Raw genomic sequence first — 26,009 nt, forward strand, 5'->3', positions numbered from 1 at the left:
TTTATCTGAAGACAGGGACAAACGAATTCCTTAACAGATGGGAACAGTTCCTCAGATATTAAGTAATTAAGCATACTCAGCACATGTTGGCTCCTAAAGAAAATTGTTTTGAAGAGATAAGGCACTCTATAAATTGAGGTTTGCAGTTAACCAAAAATCTGCCATTTCATCTTTTGCTCACAAGGCTAATCTCATGAATTGGTACATGAAATATRAAGGTACAAGAAGCATTACACGATTTACAAAATTATCAGATTGAGGGGKTTTTTTAAGCTTCCAAGCTTGTGTTCTTCCATGTTTCTGTGGTTGGCTAAGATTTAATAGGCAAGTAAACATACTGCTTTTTGATCTGAAATTGCCTTTCTGTGCTTGCCTTGCTTCCAGTTCCAGTGAGGACCGTCCGCAGAAAAACGAAGCAGCTTTTCTCTACCATGGCTTTTCCAATGAAGCCAAGCCTTGAGTTTGTTCACATTTATAAATACATCATTGGCAACCCTTCGCTGTGTCCAAGACAGCCTTGATGCTCTGGTGGCCACCTCCCAGCCAGACCCAACGTGCCTGAGGCAGTAAGACAAGAACACAGAGCAGGCACAGCTTACCATGGCTCCTTCGCTCTTACTCTGGGCAACCTCCCGCTGCAGCCGAGCCACTGACAGCTTCTCCCTACGGAAAGAAAAGCGTGTGAATGAACAGCAGCTCATTTTCCACTGGCTTCCCCATCGGGGTGGCATTCCTGCACATYGCTGGGGTAACCCCCCGGCAGGACCCGCTCTCCTCCCCGTGTTCCCCCACAATGTTTAGTGGCTGCGTTATTGTTTCGTTTCGTGGCAGTTTGACAGAGCTGTCAATAAATCAACYGAATCCAAACATCATTTGCTTCATTCAAACAACAAAGTAGCTCATCATGCCAGTGATATGGAAACAGGCTGTGCAAATCAGATTGTGTTATTTATTCTCCTATAGCCCTGCACATCAGCTTTGTTCTGCACCATATTAACACATGCCAGAAAGCTGTTGCATCATCAATAAATATATGCATAAAATTGAAATTAAACCCATCTATTTTCTGCCTAAACATACTGTGATGCATTTTGCAACCTCTGAATAATTAGATTTTTTTTTTWAWTWRRMYTTTTTTCATATAAGATCCTTACACAAATATTTGGCTCGACTCAACTAATAATTAATTTGCTTAATTAAGGATTTGGCAATCACAACGCATTTTCAAGTACACTGAGAAGYTGTAAGAAAGGAATGAAAAGAGGTGATTAACATACATTGAAAAGGAAAGACAATTTCACGTTGTATGTGCTGGGGAAACTCCATCCCCCAAAAACACATAAAGGTGCCAAGCCAGGGCAGAGGTAGGATCAGGCTCTGTAAATGCTCCTGTCATTGATTGGGTCGCTCTCCAGCATGAAAAACTAACTGCTCTATGATACTTTATTCCCAAACTTGCAGGAAAAAAAAAAAGTAGCCTTTAAACCATTTCTCAGGAACCATTCCTGACTAGAAAAATCTGCGCATGCCTGCCTAATTCCTGTGGAATGACAGCGCTCCTGTCACTCAGCCACAGCTCAATGTGCTCCTGGGTCACTGAACCAGTCCCCCCTCTCCATTTCAGAAGATGTGGTATTTCAGCTAAGTYTCCCTACTGGTCACCTGCCCCCACGTGCTTGCTGCACCCTACAGCATTCCCCACACAGCCGACAATCCTGGTTATCAGATTGCCAAAATCCTGACCTGTAAACAGGGATGATGCTGAAACCACTGAGTGTCAGCAAAAGTTGAAGATGATACAGCCACAGCCCCGTAGAAGTTGTGTTTGTGTTCCCCCTCAAGATCCTGTTTGGCACACGTGAAAAATTATGGAAAATTCAGAAGTGGCATTAGCCCAGCACTGATAGCCTTTAACACAGGTRTCCTAAAAACAGCTTCTAAAAGGCACGTACCACTGCCCCCCTCCCTTGCTCAGATACTATCACAGGCAAATTACAAAACTGGTTAATCCTATTTTAAGGATTTAGTTCATCTGCTGGAAATAGCCCCTCGCATTTTTGCACTGCTTCAGTGCCCTAATATGTTCTAGTGGAAAAAGCAAGTATTCCCTTTGAGGAGGTTTTGACCTTTTAATTGCAAAACAAATGCCTGAAGATATTTTATGAGAAAATATGTGGGGGGTGGGGGGAGAATAAACAAACAAACCCCCCCACAAACCACTCCTCCATACACTTCCTGCCAGTGGTCTGGAGAGATTTATGTAGCCATGCCTTCCACATYGGGAATCCTCCTACTTCCCTCTCTCCATGTTGACTCCAACATGGAATCAGTTCCACATTTCTGGAATTTTATTAGAATAAATTCCACTCAAGGTCCATTTACAAAGAAGGCTCCTCCAATGACGCCAGGTCTTCCCTGTCTGGGTGAGGATCCTGGCTGAGGTTCAGAAAGGGCTGGCTATCTTAGCAATTCTCCCAGTGAGGGACAGCAAAGACTGGCATTCTCAAACTTTGTTTATAGCATTGCTGCTCTTAGGAACAGAACCACTTTCAGTAAGAGAAAATGAAAAAGAAACCTGACTACCATGTAGGAGAGGGGGAAAAGGTGCCACAGTGGGTACAGAAGAGCCTTCTGTTCCAACAGAGTCTACAAATAGTCAACTCTGAGGCAAGCAAACTCTGCTCCCRCTTCCTCCCTCCCACCTGCACTCCCCAGGTGAAGGGGCTGGGCACTCACAGCCAGACCATGCAGATGGTCACCGTCCCCTGGGCAGGACGTGTGGCAGAAGCTCAGCGTGCCTGTGGACCTCAGTCACCCCTGAGACAGGTCCAGGGAGCTTTGTTAGTGATGCACTTGGCCCGTTGCCCACAAAGAGCCATTTGCCACCACAATCCACACAAACATCCGCGGTGTGATGGGCAAGGAACATGGTCAGGCTCCCCTGACAAGCCAACAGCATTGAAAACTAATTTGCACTGTTGGAAATTTTCACAAGAGATATGTGACAGGAGAGAACAAGGACCTTCATGTCTCAGGATGACCAAATAAACCCTCTGGTTATTATCCACCATCTCAGTCAGCTCTGATTAAGGCAGCACCTTAATGAGCCACTACTCATAACCCCATTTTTAGCATGGTGTTACAACTGAATAAACATTTTACTATGATTGGCCTGCAAAAATAATAAGCTTTTAGCTGYTTTAGCCTTTCAGATGTTTAAATGCAAAGAACATTTRACATGCAGCTTCAAAGTCAATCTTGTTTTTTAATCTTTGCTTTTAAASAGGAAAAAACAGTAGCATCACTTTGTTGCTATATGGTTTTATTTATTTTTAATCAAGCATGTTTCATCCCTATAGCATGATTAATTAACAAAGTTAATTAGCAACTACAGCCAACCTGCAAGGAAACAAAGTCTTCTCCGGGGATTTAAAAAATTAAAACATGTTTATTGAGAAGATCTCATGTTCTCTTTTGAAAAACCTCCAAATGATAAAAGGTTTACAAAAATGCTCTTTGAAAGCACAGTTTATGCTCTTAGGTTTGAACATTTGTATTGTAAGTGGCAAAATTCCCAGCCAAGGACTTTGCAAAGATATAATTACAGAAGCCAAACAAGGATTCAATTATATCCTTTCCAGATGGAACCAAGCACACAAGTAGTCAGTGTGTGGATGGAAGAAAGATACATTTCAAGTCTCAATATCGGCAGTAGATATTGCAGTAGCTTATTCTAAAAAACAACAGTTTGAGGAAAGCCCATTTAGTCCAACAAAAACATAAATGTGCTAAATAATTCTGCATATTCGGAACTCTCCTTAAACCCAAATTTCTCCTTCACTCTCCTTTCCCATCATGTTCGACTCATTCAGCCAGCAGACAAAAGAAACCCGTATCAGATGGCAGTAAGAGCTCAGGGCTCCACCACAAAACTGCTGCTCCAGCWTCCCCCCATCCACGAGGACAAAGCAGGAAAGTCAGTTCAGTCACAAGCCCCTACCTGTCCCCTAATTCTGAGCAAATGCTGATGCTCTTCCTGATGTGGTMACACATCTCCTCAGGTCAAGCACCACATCAAAAGCTGCACTGGATACATGAAAGGCTCCATTTCTCTCAGTTGTTCTTTTTGTATTACATCGATACAAGAAACCCAAAAACTCTGGCAGGGAACTTCAGCTTCCCAAACTTTGATCTTCATTTTTACTAGGAAACATTGCATTTCGAAGCTGTTAGATATAGGGCTTTGCATCTCCATCTAACAAAGAAAGACATTACTTAAATCAGCTTCTGAATAAAGTCATAATGTGCTGAAATATATCCATTTGCCAATACCTAAGCTACAGAGAATCAGGATATATTTTCAGTGATAATGGCTTTGCTGTTTTAATGAAGAAAAGTAATTTTATCTTTAGTAAAAAACACAGTCAAGACTCAAAAAGAAATATCTTAGAAACATCATTTGAAACTGAAGTTAAYCCTTCAGTAAACCTTTAGGCCCATGATCCTCTGGGAAGAGAAGGTCTCTATCACTCCTGCCACTGTCCTCTCCTGCCCTGATCAGCCCCACAACCTGCCAGCATTCACTGACAGCTCTTGCATTTTCAACAAGTGTCAACACTGACACTTGAAGATTTCAAACTTTTCCTATTTTCTAAGTATTTCTTCTTCACACAACAAAATTCAATAGGTATGAAGCTCACAAGTTACTCATTTGTTCCTCTACCTGCCTTTTTTTTTTCTTTTTCACAAACAGGAATGTGTTTTCTTCATGTTTCATCCTGTCTTGGAAACTTTCATTCTGAAGCAACTTCATTTAGAAGCACCACAAAATGAAGTCCAGCTTTTCTTGTAATTTCATAACTTTCACTATTTGTAAAACCAGAAAATCACCGCTGACAAAGTCAAGCTTTGAAAATACAATGACCATTTGTTTTATTGTTGGTGACTGTGACCAAGCAGAGTGGTCAAGCTATAAGAGAGCGAGTCCTTCTGTCCCTTCTGGAGGCTATTTTGGAGCAGAAAAATTCCAACCAAGTTTCCACTCTACCCTATTGCTGYGAGATTCAGGTGAATAAATACTTTGTTCTCACGGGGAAAAAGCAAACAGAAAACTGACAGAGACTGTGAACTCAAATTTGCAAGGCCTCCCAAACCTCCTTTTGTCTTGCAACCACTCCTTGTCTACCACCTACCAAAATCACCTCTCCTTAACTTTTTCCCCCTACATCATAACTCGTAGCCACAGCATTGTTTTTCCAGTGAACCAGAACAAACCACAAGTAATCCCCATTAAACATGGATTAAACATAGCAYGGTGCTGAGAGCTGACCCAGCGGCAGGGCACTTGTATGTGCACAGAGATTCAGTTTGTGCTCGGCTTCCCCCAGCTCTTGCTTTTCCAGGGAGGTTTCCCATCCGAGTGCTGACCAGGCTTGACCCCATCGAGCGGATGAGATGTGACAGGGGAAGAGCCCAGGGTGGAATGGCTGCAGTGAACTCATGCGCCTCTTTCAGCTCCGATTGCGGGCGCGGTGCTCAGCGATGCTCCTTCCCCCGACCGCAGCGCAGCCACGGCGCTCGCTGCCCCATAAATGTCAGGGCAGTGTGGAACTGGGCATTCACAGCCACRCTGCCTGAGCCACAGCTGGCAATAAAGGAGTCATCCCCACAGAAAAAAATATTCGCTGCAAATTTAAAGCTGAGCAAAGTACGGGCTTTATTTAACTGCTTTTACAGTAATTGCGAGGACTGGAGTTACAATAAGGGAAGTACTAATGCTGTCAGGCAGAAGCAGGAAAGATGGGATGAGCCACCAGCAAGGAACAGGGTCCTATTCACTGCTAATTTATTGGTAATAAAAGATAAGCCCACAGAAAATACAATTTACATTAAACTTCATTTCTATAAGACGTGGTTCTGCCAAATCCAGACAAGCAAAACAGGTAGTAATTCATTTAAACTGTATTTTCTTTGGGTGACACAGGAAGGAAAAAAATAATTATAACTATAATCTAAAATAGGTATCAGCAATCCCCATGGGCTCCTCACCAATTTCCAGTGGATTTTCATGTATATCAATTTAAAGAAGTTCAAAGACAACCATCTAAAGCATCCAAACAAGACACCAAATACAGAAGAAATGCCATGGTAGATATCATAGAAACTAGGTCAGAAAGGAAGAGGCAAAACAAGGAACATCAGAGGGCAGAGCTTTTGTTATAAAAGCAAAAACATTGTCTTTGGCTAAAAAAAGTGGCACAGTTATGGCAAAGAAATTAGAAAAGAAAGGTTATCAGGAGTCCATGGCAGATTATCCTCAAACWGTTTTCATGATAAATTACTCCCCCAGCATGGGCATGGCTGCAGTCAGCTGGGCACCTGAGCAGGGCAATCCTCTCCTGAGCACGAGAATGGGAATGGGCAGTGATGCATTTTCAACTCAAGCATACTCTCTCACACTGGCAATMTTTATTATTTCATTGATATTTATTGTTTTCGGCACTGAAATTATGAGTGCAAGGCTGCACACTTTAATGATTCACTGGTCTATCAGACAACACTTCAAATATATCTATTTATCTGTAAATATCTACCTATTTATTAATGTTGGAGTTTCTCCTTTGATTATTAGCAGTGACCCCACAACACTGCCCACTTTTCAAATTTTGTACATATTTAGGCAAATAAACATAGTTAAGGAGGTCTAGACCCAAAATTTTAAATGTTGGGGTTTTTTCCTCTTTAATATTCAGATGGTTTTGAACCTTGATGATGTAGAACAACTAGCAAGAGAAGAGCAAAAGCTTTATAAATGCAAGCCCTTACATAATTTTCATTAGTAACTGCAAAATAATTAGAATGACAAGAAAGAGAGCCACGAAGCAAGACATGGAGGTGGTATCAACCATCACAATCAATGCTATTTCTTGAAACTGCAAAAAATAGGAAAAAAAAGGATTTCTCCCCCATTATGCGTATATTCAATTGTAGGATAAAAAATTAATGTCTGTGTGATACAATGCCAAATCACTGAGATAATTATGAATTATACCAGGCACTCATTTTACAAATCTCCTGGAACATTYACTTTATGACAATTATTCATGAGATTATGCATTCAACTGCAACTCTGARGCCTTTCTTTTGGTCTGAGATTTCTGGCAGAAGGAAACAGGTGTGGGAAAAAAACTCTGAATTTCTCTAGAAAGGCAAAAATGGAGGGGAAAACCCCCACATTTTCTTAACCCTCTCTAAAGTCTGCAGAGGGCAGMGAGAGGTACTCACAGACTTCCTTTAAAAACAGAGCAGTAAAGTGCAGCAGCGAGGGAGTTACACCTGGCTATCAACTCAAGTGCAACCTCAAGTATGAAACATCAAAACATAAGTGTTAATAAACACCAGGTAAACAGCACTAGAATACTGTACTCTGAAATATGTGTAAAGTACAAGTTTTCCCATTACAAACTAATAGTCCATGCATAATATAAACGTTGCATTTATCAGAAAGAAAAGTTAAGGTTTTAGGAGGGCCAAGTGCAGCACAGATTTGCTCCCCATTGAAACCTTTTTATTCAATATATCCCATCTAAACTACTAAAATGTACTGCTAAAAATAAATGAGCACTGGATCCATCCCACAAAATCTGTTATTATTAGAAGTGGTACATTAACCGTAAATGTTATTGTCTCTGTTCTGAAATCCATACCATAAACAATAGAGCAAAAGCAATTTGACAAATTTACACTTCTGTAGTTTGGAATTTCTTGACCTAAGTGACTGATTTATCAATTTTAATGTTAAATTAACAGTAATATTTATATTTAATGCTGTATTATTACTGCCAGTAAGTTGCAATCCAAGAAGCATACAGAGGGAACTTGTACAATTAGGCAAGTTGCCAAGTTCTCAAAGAATTATCATCATGGAAAACCTCAGTGTTCCAACAAGAAAAAAAAAAGAAGGAAAGGACTAATAAAAGTCAGTTTGGAATATTAATTCAGCAAAATAAAACTTGACATCACAGTAGAAGCAGCTGTTGCACATAGATCCCCATCCTTTACTAAAAGAATTATCACTTGCTCTTTTTTCAGCTGCTACTTTAAAAGAATATTTTACAGTAATGAAAGCATGTTTAATCAAAGCCCTTAAACAGTAACAAATTTCTTCCTGAGAATAGTTTCACCGCACAAGGTCTGCACTTTTCTGAATAAAACACATTGTGGTATTCATCTGCTTTTTGACAGCATCCTCAGAGCCACCATATGCCCATGTCCACAACAGGTCAGTGTGAAAAGCAACAATTCACCTGATCCTAGCACAGCAGTATATGGTCCAGGAGCAAAAGGTCCAGGAACTCCTTTATGGGATGATGAGACCATACAACAGGTTGCTCAAAACTTCCCAGTTTAGCGTGGCAGGGCAGCTGAGCTCAGAGTGGGTTAAGAAAGAGGCGCAGGGTCATTGCTACAAGAAAGTCTGGCAATGGAGGAAGACAGCAGTGTAAGTCACCACCTTTTAATCCCTCCTATTCCCAACACACACAAACTGCCACTCTTCATTTCACACGCCCACAAGATGCTTTTTTTGGTCCTAATCCCCAAGTACACCTGCTCTCTTTGGTGGAAGGACTGAAGTGGTGACCTCCGGCTGTTCAGCAGAGCCGACATGGGCCTGGCGACACATCAGTCACCAACACAAGCAAGATGCTGCTGAAGCAGATGTTGCTTCTAAATGAGCCAGGTTTTTTATTTCTGTGACTTGTGACACTGAAAGCAACAGCAGAGACGTCAACAGAAAGTCTTTGCTTTTAGAGCTATCAATAGATTATTTCTTTAATGGCCATTCAAGAAAGAAGAGACAGGAACAAGGACCAGATAAGAACCACTCTGCGTAAAGACACCTCTCCCATCTTGCCTGCCCTGAGCCTGTTGTTCAGCATTTCTGCTCTGCTCCAGATTTCAAGCCAGCTGTAGGTTGTGCACAGGGCAGGCAGAGCTGTTCCTCCTCAGTGCAACTGCTCCTAGCAGTGTATCCCATCTTGTGAGCAAATTCTCACCTCTCTGTGTTTGCTGTTCAGTTTTAATCTGGGTCAAGCCATTCTCTAGACCAGACAGATTCTCAGCTATTGTTGGGGTGTTCAGGATGATTGTTTCTTGTTGGGGTGTTCAGGATGATTTGCAGTATCAGATCCTTACAGCATACTGATTTACACCCTTTTTATTGTACTGTTTACTTGTGTTAGTTTTGGGGGGTTTTCTTAAGCAAATATTTGGAACCCAGAAGTTATCTATTGCCTGCTATATGATGAATTCTTTGGTTTGTGACCCAAACCCCTTCAGCCATTTCTAGCAGAAATGGATTATTTTTTTCACTGAGCCTGGATGTAAGATGACCTTGGAAWATGAAAAACAAAGGAAGGAACAAGCAAACAAGGTTTTCTTTTTGCAAAGGACTTGGAAGTTGAGCTAACAAATTCCCCCAATCACTTTTCCTCATATATATTTTTTCTCTGGAGATTTGTCACATGGAGATGATGTGCTGTGGAAATTCTTTTGAAAGGACATGCATTTCCCTAAGGGGTTTTTAATGAGAATTTATTGCTCATGAAAGATTCAGGATTGGCAGCACTTCAGTCTTCGGTTAATGATCTTTTGTTTATTAACATAAAATGCATCACACTTAACAGGAGTGTAACTTTCCCAACCAATGCATCAAAGCACGAAAGAGTTCTCACTCCTTCCGTCKTATCCCCTGAGGCTGTCTGAGAGGGTGTTAGCTGAAATTTATATGCTTGTCCTCTATGAAAATGAAGTCAGAACTCCTGTTCCACGTAAAGCTGAAAATCATGGAAACAATTTTTCATAACCAAAATTACCCAGACATAAACTAAGAGCAGGAAATGTCAGTACACTACTATTGCTTCTCACAGTGCCTATTCTTTCCACACAAACCTTTTACCAGAACCAGAAKGTCTYTGCTTAGYTCTAATCCTAATTACTTTTACATTYTGTGRGTAACATTCATGCAAAGTGATGATTCCACATCCTGGTAGTAAATTGCCATCTTTAGAAACTCAACAAATTTGCAAAAGAGTGATGAAGGCTGCAGGAAACCGGGTCTGTAAACCAGAAATGATCCCAGAAATGCACCCCTAATCCACCTCTTGTATTTTTAAGGAACTAAAAAGGCAGAAACACATTTCTTCACCCCCCACCAAAAAAAAAAAAAAAAAAAGAATTAAAAAAAGGATGAAACCCTCAACTGAAGGAAAATGAGTCATAAGGTTCAAACCTCAAACACATTGTTTTGGACAAACTCAACCAAACTCTTAGATCCYACTGCTTTCTTCATACCTAGCCTTGCTTCGGCTCTGCCCAAGAGATACACCCACTTGTCATTTGTTTGTCACAATGTTTAGAAAGATTTTCCTCCCTGCTCTCTAAAAACCCTTTCACTTTTGCTCTTACCATTCAAAGAAAATACCTGATTTTGCTTCATTACTGGCTGACCTCTTACCTCTGTTTTCCACTCTTTTGTTCCCAGATCATCACAACAATTCCTGGTATTCTTTGTAATCTCTTTTTAAAGGRAGGTGTTACACAGTGTGATGTGTTTCTATCCATCCAGAAAGCCCACAGCAYGAGGACTTCTGCTTTTCTTAACAGCCTGCATTTGCTATGTCTTTTTTCTCTCTGAGCTATATTTATTGCAAACTCTGTAACCTTCCAGATGTCACTCATGTCCTGTTGTAATTGAACACTGAAATACCTTGAAAAATCAAGTGGATATGATCAAAATAAGATCAAAATGATTTTATGCTTCACTCACTTTGCTCACAACCCTCTCTCTTCACTTTTTTTTTTTCCATTTACACAATTGTTCAATATTTAGATACTCTGGTACAAATCACTAACAAATCTGCAATAACCTTCCACTCGCAGAGAAAACACAGAAAAGGATCAAAGTGGGTCAGAAGGAGTCYTTTTCTTTACTGAATGAATTGTTTTCTTTTTGTTTTTTTTTTTCTTTTGAACACTCAAGAATACTGTTCTGGCCCAGAAATAGTGCTCAGTCAGGTGAACTCATTTCTGCTGGGAACTGTCTCCATTTCAAGGCCAAAGCAGCTGAAACTCAGATGAGGCCCATGRAGTAATATTTTCTGCCATACTCCATCGCTGCTATCCTTTTCCAAACCACCTCAGATACAAGAGAATTTCTTCTCACATCATTTTACAGAAAACCAAATAATCTGAACAGTGAGATTATACTTTTGGATACAGCAYTTTTGATACAGCCCCTGGAGATGCYTTCCAATAGGACACTCAGCAAGTGACAGATAAAATAACTGAAATAATTCTTTTTCTGAGAGCATTTCTTAAATGTCTTCATCAAACATACTTAAGATTTATCAACAGACAATAATTGCCACTTAGTTTTCAGTTTCAGGAATGTGATGCTGTTTATTGAACACAAAAATTTTGAGACAGAAAGTAATTCTGACTTTTCTATAAATTTCTGTGGTCTTGGGTAAGCTACCAGTTTTGTAAAGAGAAAAACAGATGAAAGCCAAAAGGAAGGATTTTTTTTTTTTTAATTTAAGGTGATGCTGTAACAAACTTCCTTGGAAAAATTTATAAACTGCTGGACTTCCCCCAGTCCTCCCCCACACTAAGGAACGTGTTTGAGTGTGCCTTAAACAAAATAATGTTCTCTACACCATGTCTCACCATGCCAGAAACAAAACAAGCAGTAGGCTGAAAATCACTTTGAAGTCTCCTTCAGTAAYCTAACACACAAATTCATATTCATGCAACCTTACAGCAATAAAATCAGTTCCATGCTAATGATATAATTGTTTCTTCTATCATTCTGTCTATAAAAGACTAGATAAAGTCAAAGGCAGTGGCCTCTGGCTGATTATGTGTTTTGACAAATTAGATGATTAACTGAAACCTCAAACCCAAGCTYTGCTGTCTCAGTAGACCTAGAAAAGGAGAAGAAAAGCTTTGCTTTTGCAAGGACATGGCTCTGCAGGGAGCTCAGCCCAGACTGAGAGCGCTCCTCAAAGAGCAGTGTTTGTACTGAGCACACAGCCACGCACACAGCCTAATGCCAACAGAGAAATCACACTTGTCACTTTAAATAATGGAAGCAGCATATGGTAATGTATGCAAAATGCTTTCCAACGTGTTCAAGCAGAGATGGAGAAACTAAGTTATCAATGACACTTTTACCACATAATATACCAGTGTAACACTTAACAACACTGAAAATGAAATCCAGCCATATCAGCGAGGCAATGACAGTATTTCTGTATTTATGAAGCTGTTTAAATTCMCATACAGTCAAATCACAACTTGGAATAAAACAGGGAAGACTGAACAGCAGCAGGCCCAAGATCCACTTGTGCTGCCCATGTTGTTTTACCAAGCTTGGTTAAAAAATGAAACATGTATTGTCCTGAACATGCCACAATGCATCATCTTCAAGTCCTGCTCTCTGAATATTAAATGACAAMACATTATCAGGTAAAATTTGGGTAGTGGTTCTCCTTTCAGCTGGGCCAGAACTTTGAACTTTTCCAGATATTCATGGTGTGACTGAAAATGCTATTACTGTCACCTTTTTACAAGTAAACACAATCTAAGACGGCGGCTTTCTGTTTAAAACCTGAATCAGAGAAGCAAATACCTTCARGAAACCCCAGACACACTAAATCCTCTTGGGGCATTTTGAATCATTTTCCCCAAAGACATCAGCCAGCTTTGCTCTGTAAAGGAGGCCAGCTTCTCAAAGCTCAAATATCATCAACTTCAATGGAAGTTCAACTTCAGCAAACAAAACAAGTCATTTAAAAGATACGGATGAATAAGGATCAAGAAGTGTTAGTGTTCAGGCATTTCCAAACATATTAAATGTATATTAAGAAATACTAACTGTCTGAAGTATTAAAATGGAAATGTTTTCAGCAGTTCAAATGTCAACCAGACACTTAGGCAATTCTACATTTCTCCAGTTTCAGCAACAAATAGCATGTTTTGAAATCATCTAATGTTTGAATAAAGCTCCTTGCCATTTTCCACAGCAGATGTATTGTATCTGGGTAATGAACTGCGCTCAGAAATAACTTATTACAGTCATCCCCACAGCCAGCTTCATCACCTTTGACACAAAGCAAAATAAAAATCACACAGTGCTCACAWAGCATCACCACAAGTATTACTTCATTTACAGAATCAGTAAAAGCTCCATTTCAGATCAAGGTATTGATTATTTCAGAGCTTAATTCCCCAGACAAAAGCTGTAACAAGAAAATAAATCCAAYAAGGGGCATTTTCCAATTAAGTAAGTGACCCTAATCTTGATTTTAAGTTACTTTGATATTAGAGATCATAAAGTAGAACCACATTTGAAGTATCCAGATTATTACAGTAGGAATTAAAAAAGACATATATAAAATTGGAATTAATTCTGTAGGTAAATCTCCTGCACCGTGTCCATGCTCTCAGCATATAAAATCAAATCAGCTGATGGAAAATTCATACATTAGCATCTTGAGCTTTTTCTGSTTAAACCTAAGGTTTGCCTTAATTTCTTTATCTTATTTCAATAATAAAAGAGTTAGAATGAGGCTTCAACAAGCACCTACATTAATATCCACCCCCAATAACCAGCAATTTTCTAAGAGAAAGCCAACAGAACTCCTCTATTCCCAGGGTTCACCAGCAAAATTGTAACTGTGGCTCTTCACAGGGTTTGACAAGAGTGCATAAAGAGCTGAAAGTACTTGTCTGCACAGAATACATGCCWCTAATGCTCTAAGTTGCTGTACAGGTGCTCAGAGCTGCTCCCAACTCAGAGGATCGATAACTAAGAGAGGTTTGTGTTCCCTTTCCYTTCCAAAGGTCCCCAAAGCTCAACAGCATCACTTCTCCTCTTTCACCAGGCAGCAAGAACCAGCAGACTTTGACACGCTCAGATACTTCCATGTTGACACATTTTCCTTAACAAGATATTGTCTTAATTAGATTCATCTGCCATTTGGAGGTTATCTAGAAGACAAGTTAAGGATTTTTTAGTGAAGCAGAAAAAACCCATATGTTTTTAGGTTGCATRTTATTCCTTATTATAAAACAAGTACCTGCTCATTACTGCACATGCCACAAAACCAGTTTTCACRGTTGACACTGAAGGCTGTCATCATCTGATTTGATGTGGAAATGAAATGCTAGGATATTTTTCTGCACAAAAGACCCACATATTCATCCCTTCATCAAATTTTTTTGGTGAGAAGGCATGACCCAGACACAGTGGTCTTGCCTTGCCCTGCTGCTGGCTCTGGCCACAAAGGTTAAAGCCTTGCACCAGCAGCATTTTCCTGGCCTCTGTCTGCAGAGCTGTTGGCATCAACACAACGTCCCAGGGTGTAAGACGACAGTACAGCTAAATTCAAAATTATTTTAGTCAACATGCTGCTGCTTTTTTTCCCAGTCTCAGATAAAGATAAGGAGAGAAAAGGATAAACTCTCAAGGTACATGAGGTCTATCAACAGGTACTTTCCTTCAGCACTGTCTTGTGAAACCATTATGAAAAACTGTACCTACATATAGACAGTGCTTCTGTATGAACATATAAAAACTATGGCTTTGTATAAAAATCCTGAGCTTCCAAWTTCTCAGAATTGCAAGTGACAGATAGAGAAAACAATTTATTTTCTAGACAGGCAAGGAATAATTCTCATTTTCCCTTACATACAGGTCTACTAGGTTTCCCAAAGACATATTTTTCTTTAAAAGCAGCAATATTTTGGAGTACTCCCTGCAACAACACCAATCAATTTTTCTTTTATGAGGAAAATGTTTCTGACTAAATGCATGCAAGCACCTGATAGTGTCAAAAGTATTAATGAAGAAAAGTACTCAAAAYCACTAAAAAATGATGCCCATCATACCAAGCAGCAGTTTAAGACTTTAAACAGGCAGCCAGATGGCTGGTTTCAGTCGGCCCATTTCCACTGACATGTATTTAATCAGCTGAGTTACCCCAGACAAACAAGCAGCCCGGATTTCTAAGAGCAGGACAATGCCAGAGCAGGATGGCTGGAGCTGGAGATCAGCAGSGTTTAGAAATGACTTCAGGCTGGGCTCACCACCCTTGGCAGCCCCGAGGCTCAGTCCCACTCCTGGGCCAGCAGGATGGCTCRGGCACCTGCTGGAAGTGGCTGAGCAGGACCTGCAGGACATTCCTCCAGGGCTGGCCACAATCCCCCAGATGGGCTTTTAATTATGGCCCCGTCCTGTGATCGCTGCCAGCTTCACTGGAGAGCGGGAATGAAACGCTGTCCCTGCCATAAAGCAAAATTCCCTCTGGCTCTTCAGTCTTTTACTCTATTTATCTCCTCTTCAGCAGAGACCTCCAGCCACTGTCACTCTCTGGCTGTACTCTTTCATTGAGGTTATAAATCTGCTCCTTCCTCAATGGTCAGAGGATTTTCCCAGCAATTCCCTGGCCAACCACCAGGCATTCACACTGAAGGCCAGAGCCATGTTTCAACCTACTTAACTGTACCCCCAATGCCCATCCTCCTCCCTATGCCTGTATTAATTCCCTCCACATCCTCTCCTTCTGTATTTCCACAAAGCACTCTGCTTCTCACTAGGATTTTAACACTGCTGAAGTCAACAAGTTCYCACCAATTCTAACACAGGATGGCTCTGCTAAGCAAACTTGGTTTGATCCTGAAGTCAATGATTATGATCAGAACCATTTGGCAACATCTGCACACTGTCTTTGGACATCACAGAAGAGGACAAACGTGGGGAGAGCCAATATTACAATATAACCTCTGAACAGGTTAAAGCAGCTGGATCAGTAACTGCAGAGGGCTGAGAGAGCCCCTCCTCTTATTTTACACAAAATGAGAAAAGGTGTCATAAAGCTTCACAAATGGCTCAAATATTACAATCTGAGTACTCAAATGCTTATTTCTACCTCAGCACTCTACAGGAAATGTGCAGTTTGGCCTGGTAATAGAATGTTATGCTCATGACTCCCAGAATAAGCCCCAACTTTGAAACAATGTGCCTTGAGCCTCACTCCAGAAAGAAATGGAGACATCACCCATGCCAACCACAAGAAATAATCTCATACTCAACACTTACTCTTACACAACACACTGTTCTACCATTTATTACCCTTTTTATGGTCCTCWATACACAGAAACACATAACATTGTCTTTATTTTAAACTAGTCAAAGTTTGAGAGCTTTCCCTAAAAGTAAGGATATCTTTTTTTTCATTTAATTTTTAAAAGGAATWAAAAAATCTAGATCACAACATCCAACAACAAACAGTGGCAGCCAGTGCCAGGTTTGCTTATTTTCAGAAATAAAGTTGAGCAGTCTCAGARCCTTGTCATTTGAGCATAGATTGCATTCTGGCATATCAGATGCTGCAGTAATGGGATTTTGTAAATCTGAAATGCATTCATATTGTGTACATAAAGAAATCTCTTGATGTTTTACTTAGTTCAATGCTCTTTTTCATCATATGCACCAACCCATGCCCCCCTGCGTTCAACAGCTAATAACCAATACATCTGACGAAAATTAATTGTCTTGACAGCTTGCATAAAAACTATAAAGGTGCAGAGGAAAAATGCTGTGGCAGCATTTTCTTTCTCTGTAGGACAGTAGCTATGGAAACTATCTTCAGAGGCCAACTGGCCGCCATCCCAGTGCAGCACAAAAAAAATCAAAATGCTACTTTTAGAGGGTTTTTCAGTGGCATCAGTCATAATTACCAACCTCTCGGATGTTGCTGCACATTAACCACAGCAAAATATGGGTTGATTTTGCTGGGAGCAAAGCTGAAATGACATTATAGCACTGATACAGACCTGGATAATACWGAGCCTTATAAACTGTCCTCATACTCATAGTTATTATGATAACCTGTCAAAAAGAGCATAAAAACATGTAAAAATAGACAGCTATCTAAAATATCAATGTCCAAACCACCCAATTTCCTAACAGAATATATTTTATGACTTATTATGATAGAAATACTCAGGTAAATACTTGCAGATGAAGAGGAAATCTCTAATCTTATTTAACTGTCACATTTCACTAACTGAAACTTATCCTTTCTGAAGGGTTTTATCCCATATAGCTAGCCTGAACAAAAGCTGTGATTTCCAATACAGTCTGACAAAATCATAATTTTTTATGAATGCTGAGAGATTATGGAGGATTTTTCCCTGAAAAGGTAAGACACAAAGGAGCCAGAGGTTCATTATTGCAAATGCATGTGGCAACGTTCACTGCCAGCCATAGAGGAGCTCCTGTGGATCTGCAGTCACAGGTCACTGATGAGACTCAAACTTTTGAAGAAATATGTCTTCCATCCAGAACAGTATTCAAAAAGTAGATTTCAGTCAATTAGAAACCTACTTATAAGAAAGTAAGCTGGAATATACTTATACCTCAAGTATATGCACTACTCCACCATTGCAGAGGTTGGTGTTTCACTCAACCACACAATTCTGTGACTCTGGAGTATTCTCCAGTGGATAATCACTCTCTRTGCACACATTTCTCCAGTTTTTCTGAAAAAGTCCTTCTTTCACACCAGCAATTCTTATTTAAATGACTTACAGAGACTGTCCATGAAGGATAGAGTTATACAGACAAGGTTTGTGCTCATCCTAGAGCCAAATCCTCCCCAGTGCCCCATTGTAGCAAGGCTGGGTGTGATCTGCTGGGGGCTGTAGAAATGCTGCCTCTTGAAGGATTTGACTTGAAGCATTGGTATCTTGACCTGCACTACAAAACTGAATCAGAGTGTGTCTGAGGCACCGGGCTGGCTCTTAGCCTGTTATCCTGGTAACCTCTGGGAATCCACAAATCAGTCACGGCCTCATTCAGAAATGTCTGTGCCTATTGGCAGAAGGTAACTGAAAAATAAGGCACATGCTTAAATTTACAGTCTCTTTAGACAACTTTAAAATTCAGTTTAGCTCATAGATTGCAATCACTGTTATTCATGTGTGTCTGTATCTCCATCCTGCCGTTTCCACTGAGAAGCTGTGATCCATCTCCCCAGCTCACGAGGCTCTGCCTGTAAGAGCTGGGACCCAGCAGGACAGGGATTCACAGCAATCTGTGCTGCTGTAGCCCCGTTTTTGCCCACTGAAGATCCTCTAATCCAACAGCTCCACTGGCCAGCTCATGGCAAATTGAAGCAAAGCAGGCAATTTTCAGGCTTTTAAAGAAATAYGAATTACTATAAATAACAAGTAGGTCAAGACCATGTTTTCTGCTGTGTTTTCTCTTGCTCACAATAAATGATCCAATTCTGACCCCTGCAGGTCCCTTGTCAGGGTGGTGCAGCCGTCCCTTTGGGGTGGACAGGGAGAGGTGGCACAGCTCCCCAAGGGCAGCCCCAGAAAAAGCCCGAACATTATTTTCCGGTCACCCTGGTCTGTCTCCTTGTAACCTTAGCCACAACCTTCAACAGTCCTTTGAGTGCTATATGATTTTCCACAGATGAAAGCTTCTTTCTCTTACAGAGGAAAGATGTTTAAGCTGTATTTATTGAAGATATAGCAATACACCCCTGTTTATTGTTTTTTATAAATCAGCAGTGTTGAGCAGCTTTCTCTATGAAGCAGCAGATGCAGTCTCTCAGAAAAATATATTTATTCACACTACGTATTACAGTCATAGAAATAAATTAAGACCTTCAATGCAGCCTTAATCCAAATTATTTCACTGGTTGACTGAGTGCCTCACCATTTGGAAAAGGAGTTTTCWCATATCCTATCCAGACCTCACTGATGGGATAATTTGTAATAGCAATGTAAAAGAAAAACAACAACCCAACAACAAAAAGGGGCAAATTTTCTTTAGGCAGAGAGAAATTCACTACTGCTTCAAGTGGAAAGGGAAATCCAGCTGTAGGACTGCTGTCATGTAGGAGCTCTGAATCTGAAATATTGATTGGGGTGGCTGGAGGGAAGAGGACCACGCCATGCTTAGATCCCTCCAGTGCCATCAATAAATCCATGTCTGGCTGGAAYTATGGGTTATATTTTACATCTAACAACAGCTCTCGTTAATTCATCTGTTACCTTTACGGAGTTATATCAGCAGAAAATTGCAGCAAAACGCATCAGAACTATTTATTACATGCCTCACACTGAGGTTTGATCCAGCTACTACTAAACAAACCAAGTTATGGTTCAACTATCTTGGATCTGACTCAAAAATATGCGGTYCATGCTGCCACCATAAAAGAGGAGATTAGCAGAACTGAAGGGACGGACAATAGGGTTTGTGTGCCAAAAGCCTGACTTCTTTTCCCGTGTTAATCTCATAAAAGACACCCATGACTGAAAACCTTGTCTTGACTACCATCCTTAAGACTATCACARCTACACACTGCCGAGTGAAGATGTTAAGGAGATTAATCCAGACTCTAATAATATTTATCTAAGTATTACTAAAAATATCTCTCTTAGAAAAGCCTTTACATGACAAGGGAGAKATAAACTCACATATTGATACATCCCAAACAATTCAACCTCCACTCTCACACAAAACCCAGAATGTACAGTAAATAACAAAGCATATTTTCATTACTCTGTGCAGTAAATCCACCAGGAACCACTGCCACCAGTTGCTTCAATGGTGCACACTACACCTATAAGTTAAGAGCATCAGCTTTTAACAAAAATATTTTTAACTAGCTATGAAAAATTTGATCCTTTCTTTGATGCAAGTAGTTCTACCCCAGAAAACAAGTGCCAGGAAAAGAAAATATTTCTAACATCTGTTAACACCACACTTAACTCTCCCAAAGTTTTACAACTTGATTTCACCCCTCACTGAAATACATGCTGTTGCAGATCTTAAYATCTTTCTCCACTATTTCTTTCACRTTTTGCAACACCTGTATCACAAATCTCAAGACTGAACAGGCTGTTCCAGTGCAATTTTTTTTATTCCTCTAGTTCTGACACTTTCTTAACTCAGCTTTCCAAACTTAATAGAATATCCCTTTGTATTTATGTATTTTCTGCCTTTGATTTATTCCTGCAAACCTGCAGTTCCCTTCCTGAACACAACTTCACCATTTTCTTCCAAAAGGAAGCAAATCAAAATTCAGGAAGGTAATTTCCTTCCTCCTCACCTGCCAAGATCATGTTGATTTCTCAGTCCCTCCTCTAACCTGGCCACCTTACTCTTCCTTAGAGWTTTGCTGCCCCTGGTTTCAGTTCCTTCCCATGCAAGTCTATCACAGTCTGCCCTGGTTTAAAAACAACAGCCACCCCTGGTTTACTTCATTCYCTGAACACTCCATGGYCAACASAGCCATTCACCCTTGCCCTTTYTCACCCAMATCTTTCCTATCAAAACACYAGAACCTGTGTTTGACCCTCTGTGAACCTGCAATCTCAGGGACCAACTCTTAAGTCCTCATGAAGGAGCCACAAAACCCCACAAATGCCAGCTCAAATCGGGAGATGCTCTACATGGAGTCCAGAATTGGGATGTTTTGGGAATTTCTGGGTTTCAGATAGGGAGTTTGGACAGAGGCAGCCCAAGGTTACCCGGTGATGTCAGTGTTTGTCAGCTCCTGTCACCTACCATCACATACAGACCTGAAAGACAGTGCCAGCCACTGAGACTCAGCAGTTTGGAACTCCTCAGATATCCAGCCTGGTGAGAATGTCAGGCTTTGGGAACAAACAGAAGCCCTGACATCAAAACAAATCTACTCCTGCTCTCTGACTAACGATTCCTCATTTTTCTTTGTACCCTGCAGTCTAATTCTCTCATCATTTGCTGAGCTGTGTTTCACACATACAATGTGAAGAAAGGAGACAGACATTGTTTGTGATCATATTTTAATTCATTAGATGCATCTGCACTGGCAATTTAATGTGAAGGGGGGCATTTTCTCAGTGAAAACTTGACTTGCATTGACATTTAAAGTCTTGGGCCCACCATTCATGATACTGTGCCTCAGTTCCTCTCTGCAGCTGTGCTACAGGACAATAACCTGTGCACCCCAGATACAGCACAGATGCAAAGTCCCCAGATGTTGTCTCCTTGCTGCATACCCAGGATGAACCTCTGGTGCAACCTCTTGGGTCAGCTGGGAGATGATGTGGAGGTGTGGTCCTGGACCCACCAGGGATCGCAGCAAATAATCCATTTTGTTCTCATTTATGCCATGTCAGTTGATARTACCAATGCTCCTTGTCTGGGCTCTACTATAGTGACAGAGAAATGTATCTAAAGTTATTTAACAAGAGCAAGCATTACAAAAATACTAAAAAATCAAACCATAGCCACATATTACAATACTGAAATTATTAATTTCCACTAGGTAGCATCGAAAATGGTGACTGGATAAGTTACTCATCTGCAGGACACAAGCTCCAGCAGTAGCAGTAAAGCCAATGTTACTCGAGACCTCTGCATCAAAACTTAGAGCAATTTGTTCCTGCTTTAAGTACTACAAACACCCACCTAGAGCTTAGATACCAGAGGCATTCCCAGCAGTCCTATCTACTACCACATGTTCTATTTACACAGAAAAATATTTTTATATGCTTGAAAGCTGGCATGTCAGATTCCCATTAACACCGCCAGGAATGACTGCAATTCAATCCCATGTTCAGTAGCCACCAGGAATCACTTTACTGCAGATGCCAAGAAGGCCAAGACATAACACATGGTTACTGTGGCTCCACTGGTAGCTCTGGTCTTCTCCCAAAGGCAACAGAGAGATGCATTTATTGCACTGGGTTTGGCCTACATTCCCCTCTGACCACATTTCACACAGGTGTGCTCTCAGCCAGGACACTGCTGCCCTTCAGGGTGCAATAAGTCACAGAAATCAAGATTTCACCAAGTGCCAGCTGGCTCCTGTACCTGAGACCAGGAACATCCACCGGAATGCAGACGCACACAGTGAACACAGAGAARAGCTACACAGGCAATCAATTCAAAGAAGGAGAGATGGAAAGAAATGGAAGGAAAGTTCTGTAAAGATCAACATCTCTTGCCATAGAAATAATTATTTATGGCAATGAAACYTGAAATTATAATTTGAAACGTTTAAAGCATATAGCTCATCTTCAGAAAGAAACCAAACTCTCAGAATAAGGATGCGATATACTCAGGCACAAATTACTTTATCACCATCAGCTACACAATGGGATAAGGATTTTAGCTTCCTGTAGTGGCTTAGACCAAGAGCAAAACCTTGGCACAGAGAAGAACTGAAAGGATTCAAGTGSACATAATGACAGAGCAGCTGCATTGTCTATTTAGAACAACACAGGCCATCAGGAGCCAAGAGCCTTTTTAGAGGGGTTTATACACAAAGCAAGGGAAGTTATTAGAAGGTGGAACAAAGATGTTCATGGATAGCAACTGGTATATGTTTGGCTCAGACACTTGGAACCACACGGATTTAAGAGAAATCCTATAAAGAGAGACAGGGAAAAGATGAACACTTCTTTTTATTCTTTCACAGAGTACAGCAGTGTTGAGAATTTTGTTTCTGTAACACATCAATTTTTTTTCCACATCTCGGTTTTTGCTTCATAATCTTACTTGCATTCTTATTATGCTGTGGAATAATTTATGTTTCAGATGTGAACCGCCAGTGCACACACCACACCAGAAGATGCAGAAGTACTTGACTCTCTTTTATTAGCCATTAATTTCTGTACTTTAAAGATTCTTCTTGAAAAAAACCTAAGTCCTCCTGATTTTCATTTCAAATGATAAGTATAGAAGAAAAATAATTCTCAAAGAAACAGATAACTTGAGGGTCTCTGACATAGGTCTTTCTGCCGAAYACCCAGTCTTTCTCTTAATGTTTAAATCATTTGAAATATCCAAACTGTATTTATATTTTTTTTTTAATTCCACTCACATCAGCTTGAGCCTGTATCCAACATTTAATGTCCTAATACTATCAATTCTTTGGTCATTCTTAGAAGTTTCCATTATATGAGATCTAAATATCAAATAGTTTGAACCAAGAAACAGAATTTTGCTGCTGGAATAATTTCTCCAGGCCTTCTTCAGAATGGAAGCATAAATGCAAATCCTAYCCTCAACCTTCTGGTTCATGTTTTTATACAAATATTATTAAAATTGCCTTCTCAACCTCTGATTTCTGAGCAATGTCAGCTCTTCATTACTGCTCTGAAAGCTTCAACTTCACCCTGGTGCAGTTTCAGATGGAAAAAGAGGGCTCAACCCTCCATGGAAACATCAGCCAAACCAGGAACACCCCAGGCCTGTGTCTTAAATACCAGTCCCACTTCCATCACTCTGTTATTATATTCCTAAACAACCAAGCTAACAGCAGCTACTGAATTGCACTTCTTAAGAATTGTAGCAAGTGGATTGGGGTGTTTTGGGGTTTTTTTGTACAACTTTGCATGTTACAAGTGAACAGACCCACACGCACTTCCCTTTGCATGCAGAGTAACCTATCTACTCCAATGCTGTAACTCTAAGGYTAAGCAGGTGTCTAACTGGTGGCAAAATCAGAGCCTTAAATGGAAAATTAATCAGTGTAAGAAGTGGATTTATGCACAACACCTGGCTGCTGCTGCTGCTGGGCTTATCTCTGTAGGGATTTATCTGTGGAGACAAGCAGGGGTGTAGCAGTAACTCTCTACAACAGTTGTGGCCAACCCTACATAGCACAGAAGAGAAAAAGTTAACCATTAGTAATTACCACAGAAAGAGATGTTCTTTGCTTAAGAAAGGGGGAGACACAAAGTACTACAAAGCATACATTTATACTTCAGGAAGAAAAACTTGTCAATAAATGCCTGCTACGTGCAATTAACTGAAAAAATGCAGATGGGAAAAAGCTGAAGTGGGAATAAATTTCCTAGGAAATTCTCTAAAAAGGAGACCAGATTGRAAAAGCCAAAAAGTACAACATACAATATTTCTGAGCTAAAGTGTGTAATCTTCCTGTCCATGACATTCAGTGAAAGAGAAGAGTAACTGAGAGATGCTGTAACCACTGGGAAGGTTTTATATTTTTCATGTTTCCACCAGAGCTCTGCACTGAACACCCAATCCATCGTCCCTGATCAGCACACCACCGAGCMGGGGGGACACACCATATGGCTCACTTTAACCACGTAAATTGTGCTGTGACATGAATGGGACTGCTCCACCGACACAGTCAATCACCAGTTCCACGGATTTGGCAGAATGGGGATTGCACCACACGCTGCAGCCCCTCCAGGAACAGGCAGGGCTTCAGACAGGGCAGGCTCCAGCCTCATCCACACACCCGGAATCCACCGGGTCACAACGAGCTTCGTGAGCGCTGTTAACGGGGATGACTCAAAATTTTACTGAAGTGTTTGTAATGCAACAGCTTTACTAATAATGTGCTTTTCCATACTGCTTCCCTCCACAGCACAGCAAATTTCAARTTGAATAAGAAACATGTAAATCCACAGCAGCAGAAACCTGATGACATTTTTATTCTTGCTGCTGGCAAGCCCCATCTAATGCCAGTGGCATTAATCCCAGTGTTCACTAGCAAAAGGAATTATGTCCTGGTAAATTCAACCAAGGGCACTGGTTGCTTTATGCTGGAAGGGAATACTGTATTTAGCTTATGTGATTTGTTTCCTGTCTTAACAAGAAATGGAAAAATATTTGTGGCATTCATAGCAAAAAAAAAAAAATTCTTTTTGGTTCATCACCAATGACCAGCATAAAAATGCATTGAAAAAAAAAATCCTCAACGTTCTGATTACTGCCTAGTTATTCCCTAACCACATTTAAAACTCTAGACTGCCCATTCCAGCATTTCAGTGCAATTTTTATTGACCTACTAACCTGTAACTCTGGGAAGCCTGGAGCTAAGAAYGCAATAATGGCTAGCAAATACAAGTCTCCAAACAGAGTGTAATAACCTTAAGTAAACTACTGCCAAGCAAAAGTCCTGCAGATCAAACAGTTCCCACGAAGCCTTATGCTATTAACTAGCAAAAGAGTCCCATGATATCTCCATAGTCATGCACAATAACACAGCACTGCGCTTCTGTTTACTTACATAGCTTATCTGCAATCCACTAATGTATACAGCCAGCCCCTCCGATGTAAATCACTTCTCTATTTCATGTTACTTCCCTTGTTAAAAACTTTCCTAGCTTTCTAATGATAAACACGGGGTTTGTCTGGAATATCTATTTTTAARGGATGGACAATGGATGCTTACAAAACCATTTCAATAAGGGACTCAATTTTCTATTGCTACATGAAGAATTGCTAACATGTAAACCAAAGTTTGTGACAACATGGTATTTATGTGTCTCTGCATTTTTCCTGCTGCGAGGCCCACTCACGCTTACTCTACCTTATTTCTGTCACTCCTGAGTGACATCATCCTCGGGAGATGGACAGTGGATCTAACACCCTACAAAAGCCAAAGAWTCAACAGCTAAAAGTCTCATGGGCAGCACTGGGTCACTCAACACTCTGCATTTACCTCACGCCCTACCGCTTTGTGTGCTTCAACTCATTTCAGAAAGACCTCCTCTCTACCTAATAGACTTCGTCCATGAGKACCATCTGCACCCAGCGATCAGTGCAATGTGAAGGGGTCAAGCCTTAAACAATCAGGAATAAAAATGAAACAKAAATAAAACTCGTTAGGATGCTCCTGCCACAGGCGCAGAACAGAAACAATCTGCTGCCTCTGAAGCAACAGGGCTCAAACGCAGACCCCTCGGGCTCCTTCCCTGCGGTTCAGGGAGAAAAAAGGCAGGGAAAAGCGTGTTGCCCTTCTGCCCCGGGGGAGAAGGGGCTGAGCCCCGCGGCGGGGCGGTGCGGGCTGCAGCCGGCCCGGGATCAGCGCTCTCCCGCGGCCGCGGCGCTCCGGGAGCGCAGGGAGCCGGCCTCCTGCCCGCGCTGGCTGCGGCACGGCCGGCGGGGCGGGGAGGGG

The 26,009-nt window shown here is 40.9% G+C and overlaps 1 protein-coding gene across 1 annotated transcript in view; it reads right to left on the bottom strand.

Moving 5' to 3' along the window:
* The window catches only part of NCKAP5 (NCK associated protein 5), a 346,786-nt gene that overhangs the window by 191,206 nt on the left and 129,571 nt on the right, over window positions 1-26,009 (bottom strand). Inside the window, exon 4 of the mRNA XM_057366537.1 lies at window positions 600-663. Within this exon, the coding sequence (XP_057222520.1) occupies window positions 600-663 (64 nt within the window). The remainder of the gene's footprint in view (window positions 1-599; window positions 664-26,009) is intronic.

This window comes from Malurus melanocephalus, unplaced genomic scaffold (assembly GCF_030028575.1).
Source record: "Malurus melanocephalus ecotype Western Australia unplaced genomic scaffold, MMel_1.1 scaffold_67, whole genome shotgun sequence".
NCBI classification, from domain to species: Eukaryota; Metazoa; Chordata; class Aves; order Passeriformes; family Maluridae; genus Malurus; species Malurus melanocephalus.